At 40.0% G+C, this 20,127-nt stretch overlaps 1 protein-coding gene across 9 annotated transcripts in view; it reads left to right on the top strand.

Annotated features, from left to right (window-relative positions):
• The window catches only part of Cab39 (calcium binding protein 39), a 61,444-nt gene that overhangs the window by 8,335 nt on the left and 32,982 nt on the right, over window positions 1-20,127 (top strand). For all 9 annotated transcript variants that reach the window (NM_001401625.1, NM_001106924.1, XM_063267024.1 and 6 more), the window contains one exon: window positions 17,296-17,452. In NM_001401625.1, coding sequence (NP_001388554.1) covers window positions 17,339-17,452 — 114 coding nt within the window. In that variant the 5' untranslated portion in view covers window positions 17,296-17,338. The remainder of the gene's footprint in view (window positions 1-17,295; window positions 17,453-20,127) is intronic.

The raw sequence follows: 20,127 nt of genomic DNA on the forward strand, positions 1-20,127 counted from the left end.
GTCTCTTGCTTCCTGAATGCTAGGATTACAGGTATGTGCTACCACACCGAGCTGGGAGGTGATAACTTTTTATAGAATTAAAATTGTTATTTTAAAATGGGTATTTTGTCTGCATATATGTGTATGTACCACATGCATGCCTAATGCCCATGGAGGCTAGAAGGTGTCAGTCAGATCCACTAGAAGCAAAGATACAGGTGGTGTGAGCCACCCTGTGGATGCTGAAAATGGAATCTAGCCCTCTGGAATGTACTGTACCATATCTGCATGCAAGGAGCAGTTTGTAAACCTTATTGTGTGTGATGTTTTCCAGTCTTCTAGATTTGTTAGTACCTGTTACAAGCTATTAGAGATAACTCACCACACTATTTAAGATACTTTTAGGTTTCACTGATTTATAATTGCAGAAGATAGAAGAATGAGACTGTACCAGAGAGACTGTTCTGTAAATGAAATAGTTTAAAAATTCAGTGTTAATATGCCATAAGAAAGGATTTAAATGCCACTTATACGCTGCTGGGGATCATACTGTATGCCCATTCTTCCCTGACTTTCCTGTCTGTAAAATAAGAGTAGACTGATACTTGTAAAGAAGTTGTGGAAGTTCAGTAGGAAAATGCTGTGTCCAAGTTCCTAGTCCATGGTAGCTATTATGGTGACTGAAGCTCTCAGAGCTTTTCTTCTGTGTCTATGTACTTTCAGAGATAGTTTATGACTCTGGAAATGCTTTAAGTAGCCAGTAGTGAACCCAGACTCTTTGGTCTGTAGTTGATTGTGTCATTTGTTGTGACGTCAGCAGAAAGGATACACTTAAAAGTTTTACCTCCTAGTTATGAGCTTTTTGTCACAGTATTGCACAATTAAAAGATTTCTTTTACACAATTTCTTAAGTAAGCATGTAATTAGATACAGACGTATCCATCCTAGCCTAGCATCATGGCAAATGCAGGTAATCCTGGCTCTCAGGATGTTGAGGCAGGAGGATCAAAGCATTTGAACCTAGCCTGGGCTACATAGTGAGACCCTATCTAAACATACAATGGACATGCTTGTTTGTAGTTCTTTTTTATGACTGTATTTTGTGTGCATTGGTGTTTTACCTTCACCTGTGTCTGTGTCTGTGTCTGTGTCTGTGTCTGTGTCTGTGTCTGTGTCTGTGTCTGTGTCTGTGTCTGTGTCTGTGTCTGTGTCTGTGTCTGGATTCCCTGGAACTGGAGTTAACAGTTTATGAGGTGCCATTATTGGGAATTGAACCCCACTTCCCAGAAGATCAGCCAGTGCTCTTAACCACCCAGCTCTTTCAGCTCCATTTTTTTTTTTGTATTTTTAATTCACTAAAACAAAAATAAAAGTTGGTGTTTCTTATTTTATCCCCATTTCTACAGGTTATTTTTAGCTATAGTGTTTCTGTGCCACTAAGGCTTTACCCCAAGAAGAGAGACATTTAGAAGAGGTCAGTAATGGTAGAGACCAAATAAACTGTTATAGCTCTGTGACCCATAACATATTTTTTCCCCACTTGATTTTTTTCCAAACACTTTTAAAATTATGTTTCATAACCCCATCCCCACCCCACCACCCCAAAAAAAGGTCAGGTGTAATGGCTCACTTTTTAATCCCAGCACTTAGGCAAGGCTGATCACTGTGAGCTAGAAGCCAGCCTGGTTTCAGAAAAATATTTCGTTTCAGCAATAGTCTATTTGAATGTGGGTGTGTACACATTTATAAGTTCAGGTGCTTCCAGAGGACAGAGGAGGGAGGGAGGGGGAGGGAGGGAGAGAGAGTGTGTGTGTGTGTGTGTGTGTGTGTGTGTGTGTAAAGAAATCCTTGGACCTAGAGTTAAAGGAAGTTGTGAGTCACCCAACATAGGTGCTGAGAACTGAATTTAGGTTCTCTTCAAGAGCTGCTAAGCCATCTCTCCAGACCCCTGGTGAATAGTTTTTATGGGAGCTCTAGTGTACCTGAAAAAGGGCTTCTCTAAGTACTCGGAGTTGGTGGAGTCATTAGTCTGGAGTATCCCAAAGGTCCTAACATAAGAGCTGTAGACCATGTCCTCTGCACATGCCAACTGGGTATGTAAATAGCTCATGGATTCTGTGCTGGTGTAAGCAGGAAGAAAAAGATTAAAAAGTAAATAATTGCCAACCTACACATGATGCCAGTTGCTGGTCCATTGTCAAGACCTAAATACATACAATATAAGAACTCAGTATTTTCAGGTGTTCAATCAGTGAAGCAATAGCCTCAGTTATAAATCTAGAAAGGGAGAACATGCAGAACTCTGGTGTAGAACCTGGCCTTGTACATGCAGTAGGGTTTTTTGTGTTCACAAGAGAATGAGTTGTAGGCCTATCCTGGAACATAGTCAAGCCAAGCCTCCTGGTGTTACCACACAGCTAGTGTGTGCTAGTTAAGGAGCTGGGAAGAAATGGAATCTTACAGGAAGACAAGAGAAGTTCAAGTACTGTTCTTCCTCAAACAGGAAAGGTAAGATGTACAAACCATAGAGCCACAACTTGGTATGATTGGTGGAGGCCACAGCCATGTGTGGATTCCTAGAAGCTCAGGACCACTTATTAGGTAATTTCTTTCAGGATCCTAAGTAGGGAAAACATTCAGACTGTTTTAAGTTGGACTATTTTTGATGTCTTTATAAAGTAATTCTATTGTGCTAGTTAAGTTTTAGGGGCTTTGGTTTCTTTGCTTGTTTTTGTTTTTGTTGTTTTGGTTTGGTTTGTTTGTTTTACTTGTTATATAAGCTAGAGTTACTTGGGAAGAGGGAACCTCAACTAAGAAAATACCCTCATCAATCACATTGGCCTTAGTAAATCCTGTGGGGGAGGAGGATCACAAGGTTGATTGTAACCAGCCTTGGCTATAGTGAGATTTTTACCTCTAAAAAGAAAATCTTCCAATATTGCTATCTCTTTAGGTAACATGCTGGCCAGGACAGAAGGCAGCAGCAGAGTTGTTTCCTAAGCACTCATGCTCAGGAAGCACTGTCTAGTTAGCACTCTCATCTTGGAGAATGCTATACAGGAAAAGCCCGAGGCTCAATATCCACCTGTGACAGGCCCACCCAGGCTCTGTGGCTTACATCCTAAAACTGTTCCGATTGCTCTGTAACTATAGACTGTGTCTTGGGCTTGCTGTGAGGTGAACAGAACAGCATACAGCATACATCTGTTATTACCCTCTTTAACAATTCCCTGTTTAACTAAACTTGCTGGGATTTTATAGTTTCTAGAGCCATTTTGGTAAGTGCTGGGATTATCAGCATGTTTCACTGCACCTAGCTAGTTAGTAAGCTAGTAAAATCAATCTCTGCTCAGTAGCCATATCTTATCCAAAGATACTTGATTTCCTGTTAGCAGTATTATAAAAGTCAGGACAAAAGTACTCTATGAAAAAATGAAATCTCCAAGAAATATTTGGGATCACTGAAAAGAAAACTAAACTTTTAAGAAACCATAAAGTTCTAAGAAAAAGTGACTTAAGAGTTGGCAGTGTTCTCAAGTGGGAAGACTATAAGCAAGAAAAATCTCTCATTAGTGTATTACTGGCCAGAGCATACTCTTAAGGTTTTTTTATTACTAAGTTGTATTTTTTTTAGTGGTACTTACATTTATATGTATTGTGTAAGTGCTTAGACACATGACACACCAGAGGACAGTTTGGGTGACTTGATTCTCCTTCTGCTGTATGGATCCCAGGGGTCAGACTCATGCTGAACCATCGTAGTAAAGCCAGCTTGCGGAACTCAGGATATTTAGGAACTTACCTAATGACTACAATCACATTAGTGGGAAGAAAGGGGGAGGCTATGTGTTACCCTGACTATTCTGAAACTCACTCTATATACAGGCAGGCCTTCGACTCAAAGAGATCCGCCTGCCTCTGCATCCCAAGTACTGTGATTAAAGGGGTGTGTCACACCACACCTGGCTCTGAGAGATTACTTAGTAATAAACTTTTAGATAGTTGGTGTTGAAGAGAAATCATGAGAAGGCACTGGGCTTTGGAAAAATGCAGTCACGTCAGTGCAGATCTTAGGGCTCACAAGAAGAGTGTTTGCTTACCTTGCCTGAGACCCTGGATTCACTCCCCAGTATCACCAGAAAAAAAGTGCAAGTAACATGAAGAAAATGAAAATAATGAAGTGTGATTCAATTCACCATCCACGACAGATGACCTCTGATGGGAGATTGAAGAACTGGGACGTGTGCCTCAAGGGGAAAATGTCATCCAGTCTACCATCAGGATGGGTGGATGTTGATGGGAGATTAAAGAGTTGGACATGAGTATATTCTCCTGTAAAGGAATTGTATTTGCCAAGGGAGAGTTGCCTTATATTACTAAGAAGTTCTCAGGCACAGGTGACTGTGGAGGGTGCTTTGCCCTTGCCAGAATGTGAACAGGAACAAAATGGAAACATTGGCTAGATCAAGATTGTTAGTTGGAGATAAAAGACCCTAATTTGTCAGAGAAAGTATGACTTTGTGTTTGTCCTCACACAGTTGCTTAGTTACTCTCTGTTGGTTCCACATTGCTCTGGTTCAGAAGATGGTATCTATCATTCTACCATATAATGATGCACGAGTACAGCTGTCTCCCCCTAGTTTGACTCTAAGACTAATTCTGGATTCAGCCCACTCACGGGTCCTTTGAAAACAAAGCTGTTTCAGGAGAGTCACTTCTCAGGATGAGAGCTGTGACGTCACAGTACATCTGACTATAAAATGTTCTGCCCTGCCCTGAGTCAGTCTTGAAAGGAGAAACTCTAAGCACCTGGGCCTGCATTCTCTCTTCCTTTGACATTACATCATCAGGAATTGTTACAAAGAGAATTTGGGTGTTAGTGTTTTGTTGGTAGTTTTGTTTTTGATTTTGCGTATGTACATATGTGTGTGGGATATACCTGAGTTCGTGTGTGTGTGTGTGTGTGTGTGTGTGTGTGTGTGTGTGTGTGTCAGAGAGTTGGGGGCCATATATCAGTTACAGGTGCCTTCCTCAGTCCATCTGCACTGTATTTCAGGGATGGGATGGATTGATTGATTGGTGATTGATCTAGAGATAGGGTCTCATTATGTAGTCCTGCCTGTACTCAGTCATCAGACTGACTTAATCTGTTTTGTTTTGAGAAAGGGACTTCATTGAGCCTCAAGGCTGAGCTCCAGGGGTCTGCCTGCCTCTCTCTGCCCCCAACCCCAAAGCCACAGACTTTCACCATTAATCTCAACTTTTTATAATGGGTGTTGGGGATCTCTACTCCAGTTCTAGTGTTTGCATTTTACTGAAAGAGCCATCTTCCCTTTGTGTTTATTTCCAACTCCCATCTTCCACCATATAGAAAACAAGATAAGGAACAGTAGAAAAACAGGAAAAATTAACTCTTGGGTCAGGGCTAATATACAAATTAAACATCTGACTTGTGTTAGGGTGAAATCCCACATTTGGCTTTGAGTAGGGCAGCTAGAATATGAGTCAGTTCCAAGACTATATATAAGACCCAAGCTGGTCACTTAAAAGAAAGAAGACTGACATTTCCAGGAATTAAGGCCAGTATAGTGTCTACAAATGAGCCACTTAGGCTTAAGATATTTTAGTTTAACACCTAAAAGATAATATTGGCCTGGAGTGCAGTATTATTAAATCATTATTTTTCTGAGTGATTTAAACCCACTTGGGATTCTTCCACCTTGACCTGGAGTTCTGGGATTGTAGGCATGTACCACTAAACCATGTTAAAGACATTGGTTTTCTGATCTCTGGAGCTGTCATAGTGGCCATGTAATAATGCCTCCACAACACCTTATTAGACACCAGAAGGGTTGTCTAATCTCAGGTAACTGCTCTGGCTTTAACAATTGGCTAATCCTAGTGGACAGCACTAATAGCTGCCTCTGAAATTAAAGAGCTTACCAAGGGCTTAATTGCAAACCTATGTACCTACATTGATTTGGAAGCCAGTAAAATACCAAATAATTTGACATATGCCAGCAATCCCAGTACTTGGGGAGCAAAGGTAAGAGGACAACGAGCTGTGTTACATAAGATTTTCAGATTATGTTCTATTCATGACTTAGAAGTCCATTATCTAAGACAATAGGAATGAGGTGTCAGGACTGGAGTACCCTGACCTCTTCCTCCAGAACTCAGCTGCTTTCATTCAGCGCCATAGCTAGTACCACTTTTATCTGAACATACTTCTGAGCTTGTATCATTCATCTCCCATTATTTTGAAACAAGTTCACCCTATTTGCTTTACTCCTAGAACACGAACACCTGTAGGAATTCAGTTTTAATCAGTATAACATCCTGTTCAAACCACTGTGGTTCTGACACTTTAGTTAGCAATATTTGGAAGAGGTAAAAGTAAAGAAGTCAAAGACATGATGGTATATGCCTTTTATCACAGCATTTGGGAGGCAGAGGCAAGCAGATCTCTGAGTTCCAGGGAAATTGTGATACTATCCAAAAAATAAACTAAGAAATTAGAAAATCAGTCAAGATGCAAACAGTGGACTATCTGCATCTGGATGACATCTGTGTGGTTGAATTGTTCCTCTGCGGGACAGCACTGGGGTATTCAGTCGCTTTAGTCATTTGGTTGATAGCATTCCACTTTTGAAATAAGGAAACATTAAGTTCTGTGTTGAAAATGTATAGAGGACAGAAAGTTTTCAATGTAAGTAGCTCTTCCTGGTTGAGGTATCTCAGCTGTTGTGCTCCCTTGGCTGTAAAAAGTAATCGCTTCCTCATTTTAGCTAGAGATTTCAAATGAAGAGGCAGATTTTCCAGTTTGACTGTATTGTGCTGTCAACACATCAGGAGTGAGTGGAATGTTCTTTGAGCAATAAAAGAAGGTATGTGGCCATTCTGTAAACAGCACTTGGGCTTCTCAACTTTTGCCTTCCTTTCCACTCCGTACTTGATTACCCACAGAGCATGTCAAAATTACAAAATAATTTGCTTCCATATCAGACTTTAGACTGTGACATACAGCTCTCTAGCCGATTATAATACATCTTCTGGTTTTCCTTCAAAAGTATCAGTGTCTAAGAGCCAGGTCAGGGAGCATCATCTCGATGCCTGCCTGCCTTTAGCCTGCAGTGCCTTGCCAGGCTTCTGAACTTGCTGTTGATGAAGGTTTTCATTAGGATAGACTCTTAAGTCTGCTCTGTTAGTACCTGTCTCCTTAGTCTGCTTCATATCATGACCTTTTCTTTTTACATCCATCAGCTGAGTTGTTGGTATGTGGTGGAAATTTTCATTTCCTCTAAAAGCACATGCAGATAGTTGACAACTGCATTCTAGTTGCTTCTGTGATGTTAAACACTATTTAACCTCATTGTTTCATTGAGAACTCTTCTCTCAGCCTAAGATCAAGCCTTCATAAGCCAGTTACTGTGTTGACAAAGAGGCTAGAAAGGATATGGTGTCTGGGTAGGAGAAAGGTCATCTTTGGTAAAATGTTCTACATCAGCAGTTCTCAACCTATGGGTCACAACCCCTTGGAGGGTTGCATATCAGGATATCCTGCATATCAGATACTTACATTATGATTCATAACAGTAGTAAAACTATAGCTATAAAGGAACAATGAAATAACTATGGTTGGGGGTCATCACAGCATGAGGAGCTGTATTAAAGGTTTGCAGTATTAGGAATCGAGAACCACTCTTCTACACCCTCAATTTGAAGTGGCATGCAGTTGTGCATTGTCTCCAAATATTTCTGCTGGAAAAAGTTTATTTACACTAAATACTACTATTTGACAGCCTTTGGGCAGTTACAAAGAAAACAGACCTGCAGATCTCCAACTATGGTGGTGCAGCTTGGACTGGCTGTGCAGTCTGTCTGTGCTTTTGTGGGCATTTGGCCAGAACAAAAATAGTAATGCCAGACCTCGAAGGAGAGTGATTTCCCAGGTTTATATATCTGATTCTGTAGACATTTAAAGCTGTGAGTTCAATTTTTTTTTTTAAATACAGTTCTTTATCAGAGTAACTAAAGGCAAATTTAGAAATTACTTTTACAAATAGGACTTTTTAAAGTCACCAAATTTCTAACACATCATTAGTTTCTCAGCCTAAAGAGAATTTTCCAAAAGATACTTGTGTCTGACCACACTTGAAATTTGTGTCAGGTTTTTCTCATCTGTTTATAGTTCAAGTTTGAATATTGCGTTCTTCTTCAGGAATTTGCTTTCTAAAGGGCAGGGTTGGCTATTTACTTTTCTTATTTACAAAAATGTGGGTGAAACCATGGTGTTTGTTCATGATCGTATGGACTGTGTTTGCACAACCTTGTGGCAGAGCAAATAAAGTTTACCCTGAAAAAGTAGATTGCAGTTCCTTGAAGATTGATACTTTTTCACTACTTAAAAAAAATATATTTCTGTGCTGGTTTATTATGTGTATGTATGTCTCACTTTGCACATGTCAAGGTCAGAGGACAACTTGTAGGAGTGAGTTCTTTCCTTCCTTCTGCTATCTGGATCCTGTGGATTGGACTGTCACGCTTGGTGACTTGTGCTTTTACCCACTGAGTCATCTCATTGGCCCAGTATTTTATGTGTACAAGTATTTTGCCTCCAGTATGTTTGTGTACTATGTGGGAGCCTGGTGTCTGTTGATACTAAGAGAGTGTCATCTCCTGGAGCTGGAGTTAGAGTTGGTTGTGAGCCACAGAATGGGTGCTGGGAATTGAACCTGGACAATCTGAAGAGACAGCAAGTGCTCTTAACTGCTGGGCCATCTATCAGCCCCAGGTTTCTCATTTTTAAATGTGAAAATTGGTTAACTTTTCTTATTAAATTATGCCTTGTTAAAGTGTATATACTGTTTATAAATCATTAGAATTCACATTTTTTTGAAATTGGTTCTAAAATTATAATACTGTAGCTTTTAATTCCTTAATATATCTATGAATCATTTTAGATGGAACTAAAAGTGGCAAATTCATATTGATTTGAAAAGTTAGAGAAAGCAGTCAGTTATGTATTATAGTTTATAAATAATAATTTTAATATGTGACTATAATTTCCAGTCTCAAGTTATATGAGGAAATCTTTGTCTTGTAACAGTTTGAGAAGTCCAACATATGAATTAGAAAGCTATCAAAGCTTTTCAGATTGACTTAAAAAGAAATGGGGCTGGAGAGATGGCTCAGTGGTTAAGAGCAGTGACTGCTCTTCCAAGAGGTCCTGAGTTCAAAACGTGGCAACCACATGGTGGCTCACAGCCATCTGTAATGAGATCTGATGCCCTCTTCTGGTGTGTCTGAAGACAGCTCCAGGGTACTTATATATAATAAGTAAATAAATCTTTTTTTAAAAAAGATTTATTTATTTACTTAGTATATGTGTATACATGTTGTCATAACTCCCAGAGCTAGAGTGGCATGGGGTTGTGAGTGTCCAGACATGAGGAATAGGAACCTAGCATAGTTTCTCTGAGAGGGGGCTGGGAAATTCCTAATGTTCTGAGCCATCTTTCTAGAACCTTCAGGTTAATTTCCAGCCTTTGTTTTGCTTATTCTCATCAGTGGATTGAGAAATCACTTAAGTGAATTACCACCAGAGTTTAGGAGGGAATAAAACAGAATATAGAGTAAAATTATGATAAATTAATGAAAATAAGCAGTATAATTTTACCAATTAATGATAAGTAATGTTTGGTGATATTGGTTGGTTTTGTTGTTTTGGTCTTTTTTTTTTTTTTTTTTTTTTTTTGGCTTTTCCAAGCTGACTCACTGGCTGAGGATGATCTAGAATTCCTGATCCCCCTGCCTTTATCTCTCAAGTGCTAGAGTTACAGGTTCACTATACTTGACTTGATTCCTGATCTGATAAGTGTGTGTCGAGGGCTTGAAGAAATCTGTAAGCCTCCATTGGTAATAGAAATAAAGTTAGATATCTTGGTTTTGTAGTAGTTGTTTAAGTAACTACACAAGAGAGACTGACTGCATGCAGATTGTAGTTGGAAAGTTCCAGTACTGTGTCTTGTCTGGGTTTGTAGCTTTAACAGATAGTAAAGGTGCCTGTGTGTCTGTCTGCATATATGGAGGTCAGAGTGCAGCTTTGGAACCAGCTCAGGTTGTCACTTTGGTAGCAGGTGTCTTCACCCTTATTTAAATGTACTGTGTATTGGATCTAAATCAGAAGAAATTTAGTAGAAGTAAATGCTCATTTCCTGCAGGCTTGTTCCAAATGGAGCAGTAAACAGGTGAGGATGTAGCTTGTTACAACTACACACAGGAAAGACTGGAGTTGATGGAAGTTTATCAGCTGCATTTTTTTGATTATTGAAACTGCCAATAAGGTTCAAAACTAAATTTAATATTTATGCTGATAAAGTCTTGACTGGTCAGATCACGTGTAGAGTTGAGAGCTAAGTTTGAACTACCACACTGAGACAAACAGTTGAAGACCTGCCGAATAGTTGTGGAACTCCTAATTGTGCCAGCTGCCTCCGGGCTCATCATTTTAACCTGTAACCAGACTTCAGCTGCATTAACTGTAGAGGAATTCTGTTGCTAACTTGGCTAAATCTTGTGCAGATAGCATGCGTACACATTCCTGCCTTTACTTATTTGTGTATTTATTTTAGTTTTGGGGTTTGAACCTAGGGCTTAATGCAAACTCAAACTAGAACACTGACAATGTACTATACTCCTGGCACCTTGTTTGTTTTTGAGACAAGGTCTTGTTCTCTAGCCCACGCTGGCTTAGAATTCATGATCTTCCTGTCTTCTGAATGTTGGGATTACAGGCATGTACAAACTCATGGTTCTGCTGCCTCCTCCTGAGTGTTGGGATTATAGGTGTTTGCAGCCAAAAACCTCCTCAGGGCCTTTCTTATTGGATGTCATTTGTACAGACATGTGGATAGAATAAGAGAAAGCATAGTGTTGGGACTAAGCACTTATGCATACAGTATGGGAAATATGTCTGGGTCTGGTCTAGAAATGGCAGAATGGGTATAACTAAAGCCTAGAGTAAGGAGTGAGCCCACAGAGGAACAGATCACAGGAACCTTGTAGATTTGGTGAAGAGTCAATTTTACTGAATGAAATGGTAAGTCATCTGGTGGTGATAGAGGTTGAACAGAGAAGAAACAATGCATTGTAAACTGTTTATGAGAGGTGCTACATTGTTTTAAATATTCCTGCTACTGTTGCCATTCCTACCAGCATGCGTTTCTTATCTAGACTATAAAATTTTACAATCTAGTCTTTGATTAGCATTGGCCAGGAAAGAAGCCTCTGCCCTTCTACTCACCCCCTAGCCCGTGTGTGTGTGTGTGTGTGTGTGTGTGTGTGTGTGTGTGTGTGTGTGTGAGAGAGAGAGAGAGAGAGAGAGAGAGAGAGAGAGAGAGTGAGAGAGAGAGAGAGAGAGAGGAAGAGAGGAAGAGAGGAAGAGAGAGAGAGAGAGGAATTGAGAGATTGATTGGTGTGGGTCTCATTATAAGCAGGCTGATCTCAAAGTCTCAAGATCTAACTACATCCCCCTCTCAGAGTGCTAGAATTAAAGGGTGTGTAAAGGGTGTAGGCTTCCAAGCCTGGGCCTGAAAGTCTTTGTTAATTCAAAACCCACTCTACCCAGTGTCTCCTGAGCAGTTTTGGTATAGTTATGCTTCTGGTCGCTTTGGTAATTAATAATCAAGGCTTCAGCTGGCTTCTTAAAGATGTTCCTGGTTTAATTTTAATAAAGCTGAGTCATCAGATCTTATTTGCAGTTGAGGAGGAAGAGCAGGCTTCCTCCCTTCCATCCAAAAGCTAAATGGACTTTTTTAGTTACAGCACAAAAGCAAAGGAAGGATATACATTCTCACTTTATTACATTGTATAGTATCTAGTTATATAGATAGTTAACCATTTGGTTTTATTCTGAAATTAGTAGTCATGAATCAGTTTAGAGGCAAGAGTAGGTGGGTAGCAATCTTTTTCCATTCAAAAATTTCTATGTACTTCAAACAGCAGCTACTTTACAATGTGATTAAAATAAAAATACATCAAACACAAGTTTTTACTTTGCACATCATAATTTGGAGAGGTGGATCAGTGATTAAGAACATGTGCTGCTCCTTCAGAGGACCAGAGTTCAAGTTCTAGCAAAACATCAGGTGTCTCCCAAGCACTCATAACTCCATTTCCAGGACCATCCAATACCCTTGACCTCTGTCAGCATGTGCATTCCTATGCATATACACACACCAAGGCATGCATATAATTTAAAAATAATAAAATACCTATCTTAAATAGCTTAGTACTTAGAAACAGTATCTGCTTATTTGAAAAATGTATGGATTAGGGGCTGGGGATTTAGCTCAGTGGTAGAGCGCTTACCTAGGAAGCGCAAGGCCCTGGGTTCGGTCCCCAGCTCCGAAAAAAAGAACCAAAAAAAAAAAATGTATGGATTAAGTGGTATTAACATTGTAGTATAGGATTGGGTCTTAAGAGTCAACTGAAAAAATAAATAAGGGTTTGTATGTACTGGGTGCTCACTTTCCATGACCGAATATTCAATCAAGAGCCCTAATAGGCCTTGGATGCAATCACCTTGCACTGTGTGGCTTTTTCATTTATACCTTTTGCATTTGACCACCAAGTTAATAAGTCAGATCAAATACATGTGTGAATATAGAGTTTTAGGAAGTCAGCTGTCTAAGAATGTGTTGTCATTCAGTAGTTTTCATAATTGTCTCCAAACACACACCCACATCCATGTGCACCAGAATTTTGTGTGAAAAGCAGACACTACCTGCCTTTAGTTTGTAGCATATATTATAGCTGTGAATGGCTGTGTCCTGATACTGGTTTATGGGTCGTCTGACTATTTTTCAGTATTTATTAGCATTTGGGTAAATAGGAGTATGGTGCATAAGTCAAAGCAATCCAGTTGCCAAAGTAGCGCCTATGATTCTTAACTTTAATGGTGTTAATAAAGTTTGTAAACAGAAGTGATCATTGCTAATATCCTCTGGTCTCCCATCTATTTTGGAGAGTAGATACCAGTGTAAACAAGTACAAATATAAAAGCAAGAAATAAAAAGAATACATTGACCCATTAATAGCTTCTCACTCTTTCTCAGGTTAACCTTCATGTTTGAATTTTGCAGAATGAACAGAACATTTTCTGTAAAAGCTAGGTGTTTACTTGTAAGTGGTGGACTTAGATATAGCAACAGATGGAAAATACTCATTATTCTGACTTACACCCTTCCAAAGAATATGGAAATTCACAGGGTCAGGCTTATGTGGCTCCCAACCAAAAAGTAGCACTCTTTTTCCAATGATGGCAGTGCTATTTTCATCAGGGAATGCCTCCCTCGTTCTGACAACTGACAGTTTTTCATCTTCCTTGTCTTACTCTGTACTGCTATGACAATAGACTGAGTTAGCATTAGGTAACAGTTCCAGAGGCTAAACCCCATGAACAGGTTGCTGGGTTGAATAAGTGGTGAGGTCCACATCTTCACATAGCAAAAGAAAGTGAATAGATTCTTGCAAACCCTTATAAAAGACAGCATTAATCAATCCACAAGGTTCCATTCTTGGGAAAACCTCCTGTTTAAGTCTCAGCCTCTTGGTGTGTGTGTTGAGATTCAGCTTGCAGTTTATGAATTTTCATATCATACCCTACAAGTACTATTGATTCCATTGCAACTCCTGGAACGTTGAGTGTCCAAAAGAAAAAGTTGAGCAAGTGGCATCTGCTGTCATGGCCAAGTGTTGTGATGGAATGGAACGCTAGGGCATGGCACTGGGAACGAGAAATAGGAAGCGATGGTGGCTCACATCTTTAATTCCAGCATTTGTGAGGCAGAGGCAGGCAGACCTGAATTCAAGGACAGCAAGTTCCAAGGCAATCATGGATACCCAAAAACCTGTCTGGAAAAAAAAAAAAGATATACATTGTTGAAGCTATAGATGAGGCTGTCAGCAAATAAAAGACAAGGGAGACAGTAACACTGGAGCAAAGATGAGTCATTGAATTAATTTTAGAAAAAGTAGCAAATGCAGAAAGAAGAGAGGTAACTGATGAAGAACAACAAGAGCAAACAAGATGTACTAGATATGAATCCCAAGTTCAGTTTTCAGTGGTTTAAGTATTTGTTGGAGCATAAAGAGGAATGTTGAATTATCTTGCCCCTTTTCAGGTCACCCTTGGCCTCCAGCTTATTAGGATTCAAGCATACATCACTGATTACCATCACAGATAGGTCTCTCTACTTTCACTCTAGTTTTTAATCGTAGTAATAGATAAAGCAGGGGTTTGCATCCATTGAGAATAAGTTTCCTGATGTGATTGGATCCTTTGTGGAACATTTAGTTGTCTTGAGTACATGTCAGGGACTACTTATGTCAGGAGTACTTTGGATTCATTTTTATGTTCCTATTCAGTAGATCAGGTAAGAAGAATGATTATGTCACAAACTTTCCTGAATAAAGGAATTTGATATACACGTTCTCCCTGGCAGCTGTGTTTTTGTATTGTGACCAGCACTCATAGGACCTTTTAAATCTCCTTTAACCTGGCCACCTTTTCACAGTGTAGCCAGAGCTGAAAACATCTGCATAACTTCCTACAGAATACCATATACAAAATACAGTCCTCTTTTTCACAGAATGTATTACATGACCTACTGTGTATGCAGAGACAATCTGTTTGTTCCTACTCCCAAAAGGGTTTAAGGAGCAGAAGTAGAGATTTATATACCAATAAGGCAGATAGAGATTTATATACCAATAAGGCAGATAGTCAGAGACAATATAGTACCCATCCAAACTTACTGTTTAAAAAGGTACTTAGAAGAGGATTTGAGAGGCTAGAGAGATGGATGGCTCAGTGGTTAAGAGTACTGACTGCTCTTCCAGAGGTCCTGGGTTCAAATCCCAGCAACCACATGGTGGCTCACAACCATCTGTAATGAGATCTGATGCCCTCTTCTGTTGTGTATGAAGACAGTTACAGTGTACTCATACATAAAACAAATTAATTTTTTAATAAAGTGGATTTGAATTGTGAGAATCCGTGGTGAAGGGCATATGTTAAGCTATTTCTCTTCGGTAAATAAAGATGCCATTTTTTATCAAAATAGGATTTGAGTTTTGATTTTAGATTTTTTTTTTGTTTCATTTGTTTGTTTTGTCTGTCAGTCTGTCTGTTTAGAGACTTAGAAACAGGGTTTCTTTGCGTAGCCCTGGTTCTGGAACTCACTATATATCAGGCTGGTCTCTTGAGTGCTGGGATTAAAGGCTTGTGCTACCCCTGACCAGCTCAAAATATGATTTGTAAAATGACAGAAACTGAGATAGGAAATAGAGGTTGGTCAGAAGAGATCACACCAGAATTTGTGGGGAAATAGCATATTTATGATTTAATTGTGGGACTTAACATTAGCAGTAAAGCTACATGTTCTTTCCCCCTATTTGTTCTTTGTTTCTTCTCCTCCTCCCTTCCCTCCCTCCCTTCCTTTGTTTCCTCCTTTCTTTCCTTTTCCCTCTCCTCCTCTTCCTCCTCCTGTTACTTCTTTCTTCCTTCTGCTTCTTTTTGGTTTTTGAGACCATGTAGCCCTGGAACTCATTCTGTAGACCAGCCTGGTTTCAATCCACCTGCTTCTGCCTCTGCCTCTGCCTCTGCCTCTGCCTCTGCCTCTGCAGTGCTAGAATTAAAGGCATGTGCTACCATCGCCTGGCTGCTTTGTTCTTTGTAAATAGACATGCATTTCACTGTATCAGATTGGGGCGGGGGGCTCAAATTTTTCAGATGACTCATCAGAGGTCTTTAGGAGGTGCTAATATAATACACATGTTTACAAAGGAAAATGCAGAAGTAGGCCCGAAGTATTTGGGACCTCCTTGCAGGGGTAGGAAATAAGAAGGTACTTGGTGCAGCCAAAACTATGGAATTGAAAGCCACCAATAGATACTTAAGATTCTTCTGAAAAGTGTTATATTTTTATATTTGATATAAAATTATTTCATGTCCATTAATGCCTTTAGTTCAACTTTTAAGTTTTTACTTACTTTCCATTGCTGAGGATCGAACTCAGGGTTTCACAAATATTAGGCCCATTCCCTACTGAAAAAGAAGAGCTACCACTCCAGCTCTTCTTTTCTTGTCATTTTACTGAAAAAAAAAAAAAAAGTGACTTCCAACATGTCACCTTGTCTCTTCCATTGATGTCCTATTAGATTTGTTCATTTGTGACAGCAGCTCACTCTGTGGCCCTGAAATCAGGCTTGCCTTTCTTGCCTTTGCCTCCCAGATGCTGAAGTTAGTGAGTGGGCCTGACTACCATCCTAAGTTGTGCATGGCAGCTCTTTAGAATAACTATAGCCCTTCTTTAGATAATGCAACGTTGTGATTTGTGTAGTTGGAACGCTACACAGAAGTTAAGAGTTTATCAGCATCCCCAGCAAGGTGTTCCTCAGAGATGGCCCATCTGCATGAGGAAGAGTAGAAAGTCCACTGTGTAACTCTTAAAGGAGATTGATCCAGGGAGTTGTCAGTGTTTCCCTCCAGCTCTGAAATACTTAGATGCTAAGGAAGTGCACACATGTAGGACAGCTACTGGATGTTGGAGGAGTGTGTGTGGGCGAGCAGCATGAACCCTGGGACAGGAGCGTGTCACTGATGTTGATGCCCCGTGATTGAGCTCTCTGCCTTTTGGCCTCACTTTTGTCAGCTGTAAAGTAGACAGTCTCAATTGGGTACAGCACTGCAATTAAGGACAAGGTCAGTAGTAGGGACTGGGGCTTGTTTTACCTTAAGCCAGATTGTCAGTCTTACTAAACCTCTCTATGGAAGCAGTGATGACTGCCAGGGTTGTTTAAATAAGTGCTCAGCAGTAGGCCTGACAGTATACATGGCAGCAGCATCTGTATGCGCCTGTTTGGTGGGTGGTTAGAGAACAGGAGATTGGGGGAAAAATAAAATAGTGCTTTAAAAATTAATGTTTCAAAGGGACTCTCTGTATCAACATTTTTACACATCTTAGTGGGCTTGCCAGGGCACCAAAACTTTAGACATAGTGTAAAAAAAAATTTTTTTAATGTGTGTGGGGTTTTGCTTGCATGTGTGTCTATATACTATGTGTTTAAAGAGTCAAGAACTCGTGTCACAGAGAGTTCTGAGTGCTCGAACCAGAGCCCTGTTCTCTGGAAAAACAGCAAGTGCTCTTAACTGCTAAGATGTCTTTGGCTTCCAATAGGCTTTTCTTCACAGGTGATACTGTAAACATGTGTCTTCTGCTTGTCTCACATGAGCCTTGTACTGTGTTGCAGGTCAAGCAGGTAGAGTGCAGTGGAAGCCTCTGGTGCTGCCGTCATGCCGTTCCCATTTGGCAAGTCTCACAAGTCTCCGGCAGATATTGTGAAGAATTTGAAGGAGAGCATGGCTGTTTTGGAAAAGCAGGACATTTCTGACAAAAAGGCAGAAAAGGTATACATCTGGACATCTTTAATTCCTTCATTAAGGACCATTGTGAGGTAGACTATGAGGTCACTTTTAAAAAAAACGATAAATTCCCATTTGGACATAGTTGAGGGGTTTTTTTTGTTTGTTTGTTTTGCTTTGCTTTTTAGGTCTCTTCTGTACCTCAGGCTGGTGTGGAATGTGGAAGTCTTGTAAATACTGAGATAGGATTCAGGTGTGAGCCCCAGTGCTCATTATTCCACTCTTGAAGTGTTAGTTACCTGGTTCTTGGAAGCAGTGTTTCCACTGGCCCAGCACTGGGCATTGACTCAGCTTTATGTGTGTGCTAGACAAGCGCCCTACCAGAGTCACAGCTTCTAGATTATTTTGTTTTGTTTTGCTTTCCTCTCAAGCCATAGCATCTCCATCTACTTAATCACTACAGCCTAAAGCCTGTCTTGGATCCCAAGCAGGCCTCACCTAGTCTTAGAGGAATCCTATGTCTTTTGCTTCCTAAAGGGCTGTGAGGAAAACCTGTTGAGTTCCACTTCTTGACAATCTTCTTGTAATCTACATCATGTATCTTAACAGTTGTTCTAGCCTTCATGAAGTCAGATAATCAAATAGACTGTAATGCCTTTTCTTGTTTTCCCATGGAGTGGTATTCCCCACATCCGTTTTCACCAAAGTCCTATTCATCTTTCAAAATTCTTAAAGAAAGCGTCTCAGAGTCTTCCTTCTTCCACCCCACTCCTGCCCCCTGAAACACATCTCCACCATTTGGGCACTGCTTTAAAGTGACAGAACTGCGCCCATCTTCTTCAGTTTGTTCCCTTGGATTTTGTTCCCCTTGCTGTACTGAGAGCTGGGAGCACTATGCCATTAACTAACTGTCCCCTTCTGCCCTCTAGGACGCCTTACACTAACAGGCTGAATAACCGTCATTTATGAGTGAGTGGTGGCACTGACTCTCTCACCTTATCTTTAGAGGTTATTTTTTTTATAGGGATGAAAAATAGGTTACTTAGTTACTTAATTTTTTTAAGCAACAATAAGACTTTAAGTTTACCTTTGTTTTCAAATATAATCATTAGAATATAATCATTGTTTGATTTGAGATTCTTACTCTCAAATATTATGCCACATTATATTATAAATGTTTTTAGGTGAATTTGTAGACCATGGAACTGGTTTTGGTGACTGGTTCTTCCTATTCCAAATGGTTCCAGAGTGGATTAGCACTTGTTACATCTACATCTGTCCACTCACAGTTGCTTGTAACTCCAGCTCCAGAGTTTTGAGGCCTTCTTCTGGACTCCATGGGCACCTACATGCACACTCATACTCACATGCACACGTAAAAATAACGCAAATCCCAAGTAGTCCCAGAGTCTTTGGCTGTGAACCATCATTAATGTTCTGCATTCCCCTATTGCTTTGCCAGTGTCTTTCAGAATATGGCCGTCTGATCCAGGCTCCTTTTGTTTTCTCATTTTATATTTCCATCGCCCTTTGAACCAGGAAACCAAACTGATTTAAAGTTGTAAAATCTGTACAGAGTGTAATACTGTCCCAATTTGTGAAAGTGGTTCATTCATAAGATGTAAAAATAGGGAAGCCTCGTTGCAGATGATGGAAACAGGTTCTCTCAAGAAATTAGAGGAGTCAGTTAGCAGAACCACAGCAACACCTGAAGCTCACAGGGCCAGAGGGTCAGCATGCACACCCTGGCCTCCCTCTCACTGCTGGACTTCTACAACTGTAGGAAGCACCAAGCAGTCCTGATAGAAGTGAAAGTGTGTGTGTCTGTGTGTGTGAGATAGTTATGCTGGGGATTGAAGGCTTTGCAAATGCTAGGCAAGTAACTACCACCGAACTACACGGCAGCAGTCTCACCAAACTTACTCCATTTCTGGCACTAGGAATATCATACATACGAGATGGACAGGGTCTATGCTGCTGGGATTAAAGGTGTGCACCACTACTACCTGGCAGTTTTTAAGTTTTTGTTCTTAGGACCCCTTTATGCTCTCAAGATATTAAGACCTTAAAAACAAAACAATAAAAGAAACTTCATGAATATGGAGTATAAATATTACCCCATTAGAAATTAAAATGAAGTTTTAAATAATCATTCAAAAGTGATATATATATTCTGGTTTAACAATGTAATTTTATGGAAAATAACCATATCATCCCAAATGAAAAATTCAGGGAGAAGAGTAGCAGTTTTTAAATCTCTTTACTGTGCTGACAGACGGCATTGGATCTGCACACCTGTGCTGCCGTAAGTCACGCTGGTAGTCACGCTGGTCAAGAGAGGGCTCAGGCTGGAGAGATGGCTCAGCACTGCTGCTCTTGCAGAGGACCTGGGTCTGCTCCCAGGACCCACATGGCCGCTCAGAACCATCTGTAGTTCCAGTTCCTGAGAACCTGACACCCTCTCCAGATCTCCGTTGTGTACTTCTGCATACATATAGGGCATATAAACTCATGCACATACATGGTTTTTAAAACAGAGAAAACTATTTTAATAGCATTTCAGATAATTTTGAACATTAATACCATACAAGAATTTGATAATTGGCAGTTACACAGTTTTTCTTTAATAGTCATGTTTGTAAGGAGCCAAACACATTTTTTATGCCATCTTTTATACCAAATTGTGTGCTTAAAGAACAAAATTTAATAATATTAATGAC

This window comes from Rattus norvegicus, chromosome 9 (genome assembly GCF_036323735.1).
Source record: "Rattus norvegicus strain BN/NHsdMcwi chromosome 9, GRCr8, whole genome shotgun sequence".
NCBI classification, from domain to species: domain Eukaryota; kingdom Metazoa; phylum Chordata; class Mammalia; order Rodentia; family Muridae; genus Rattus; species Rattus norvegicus.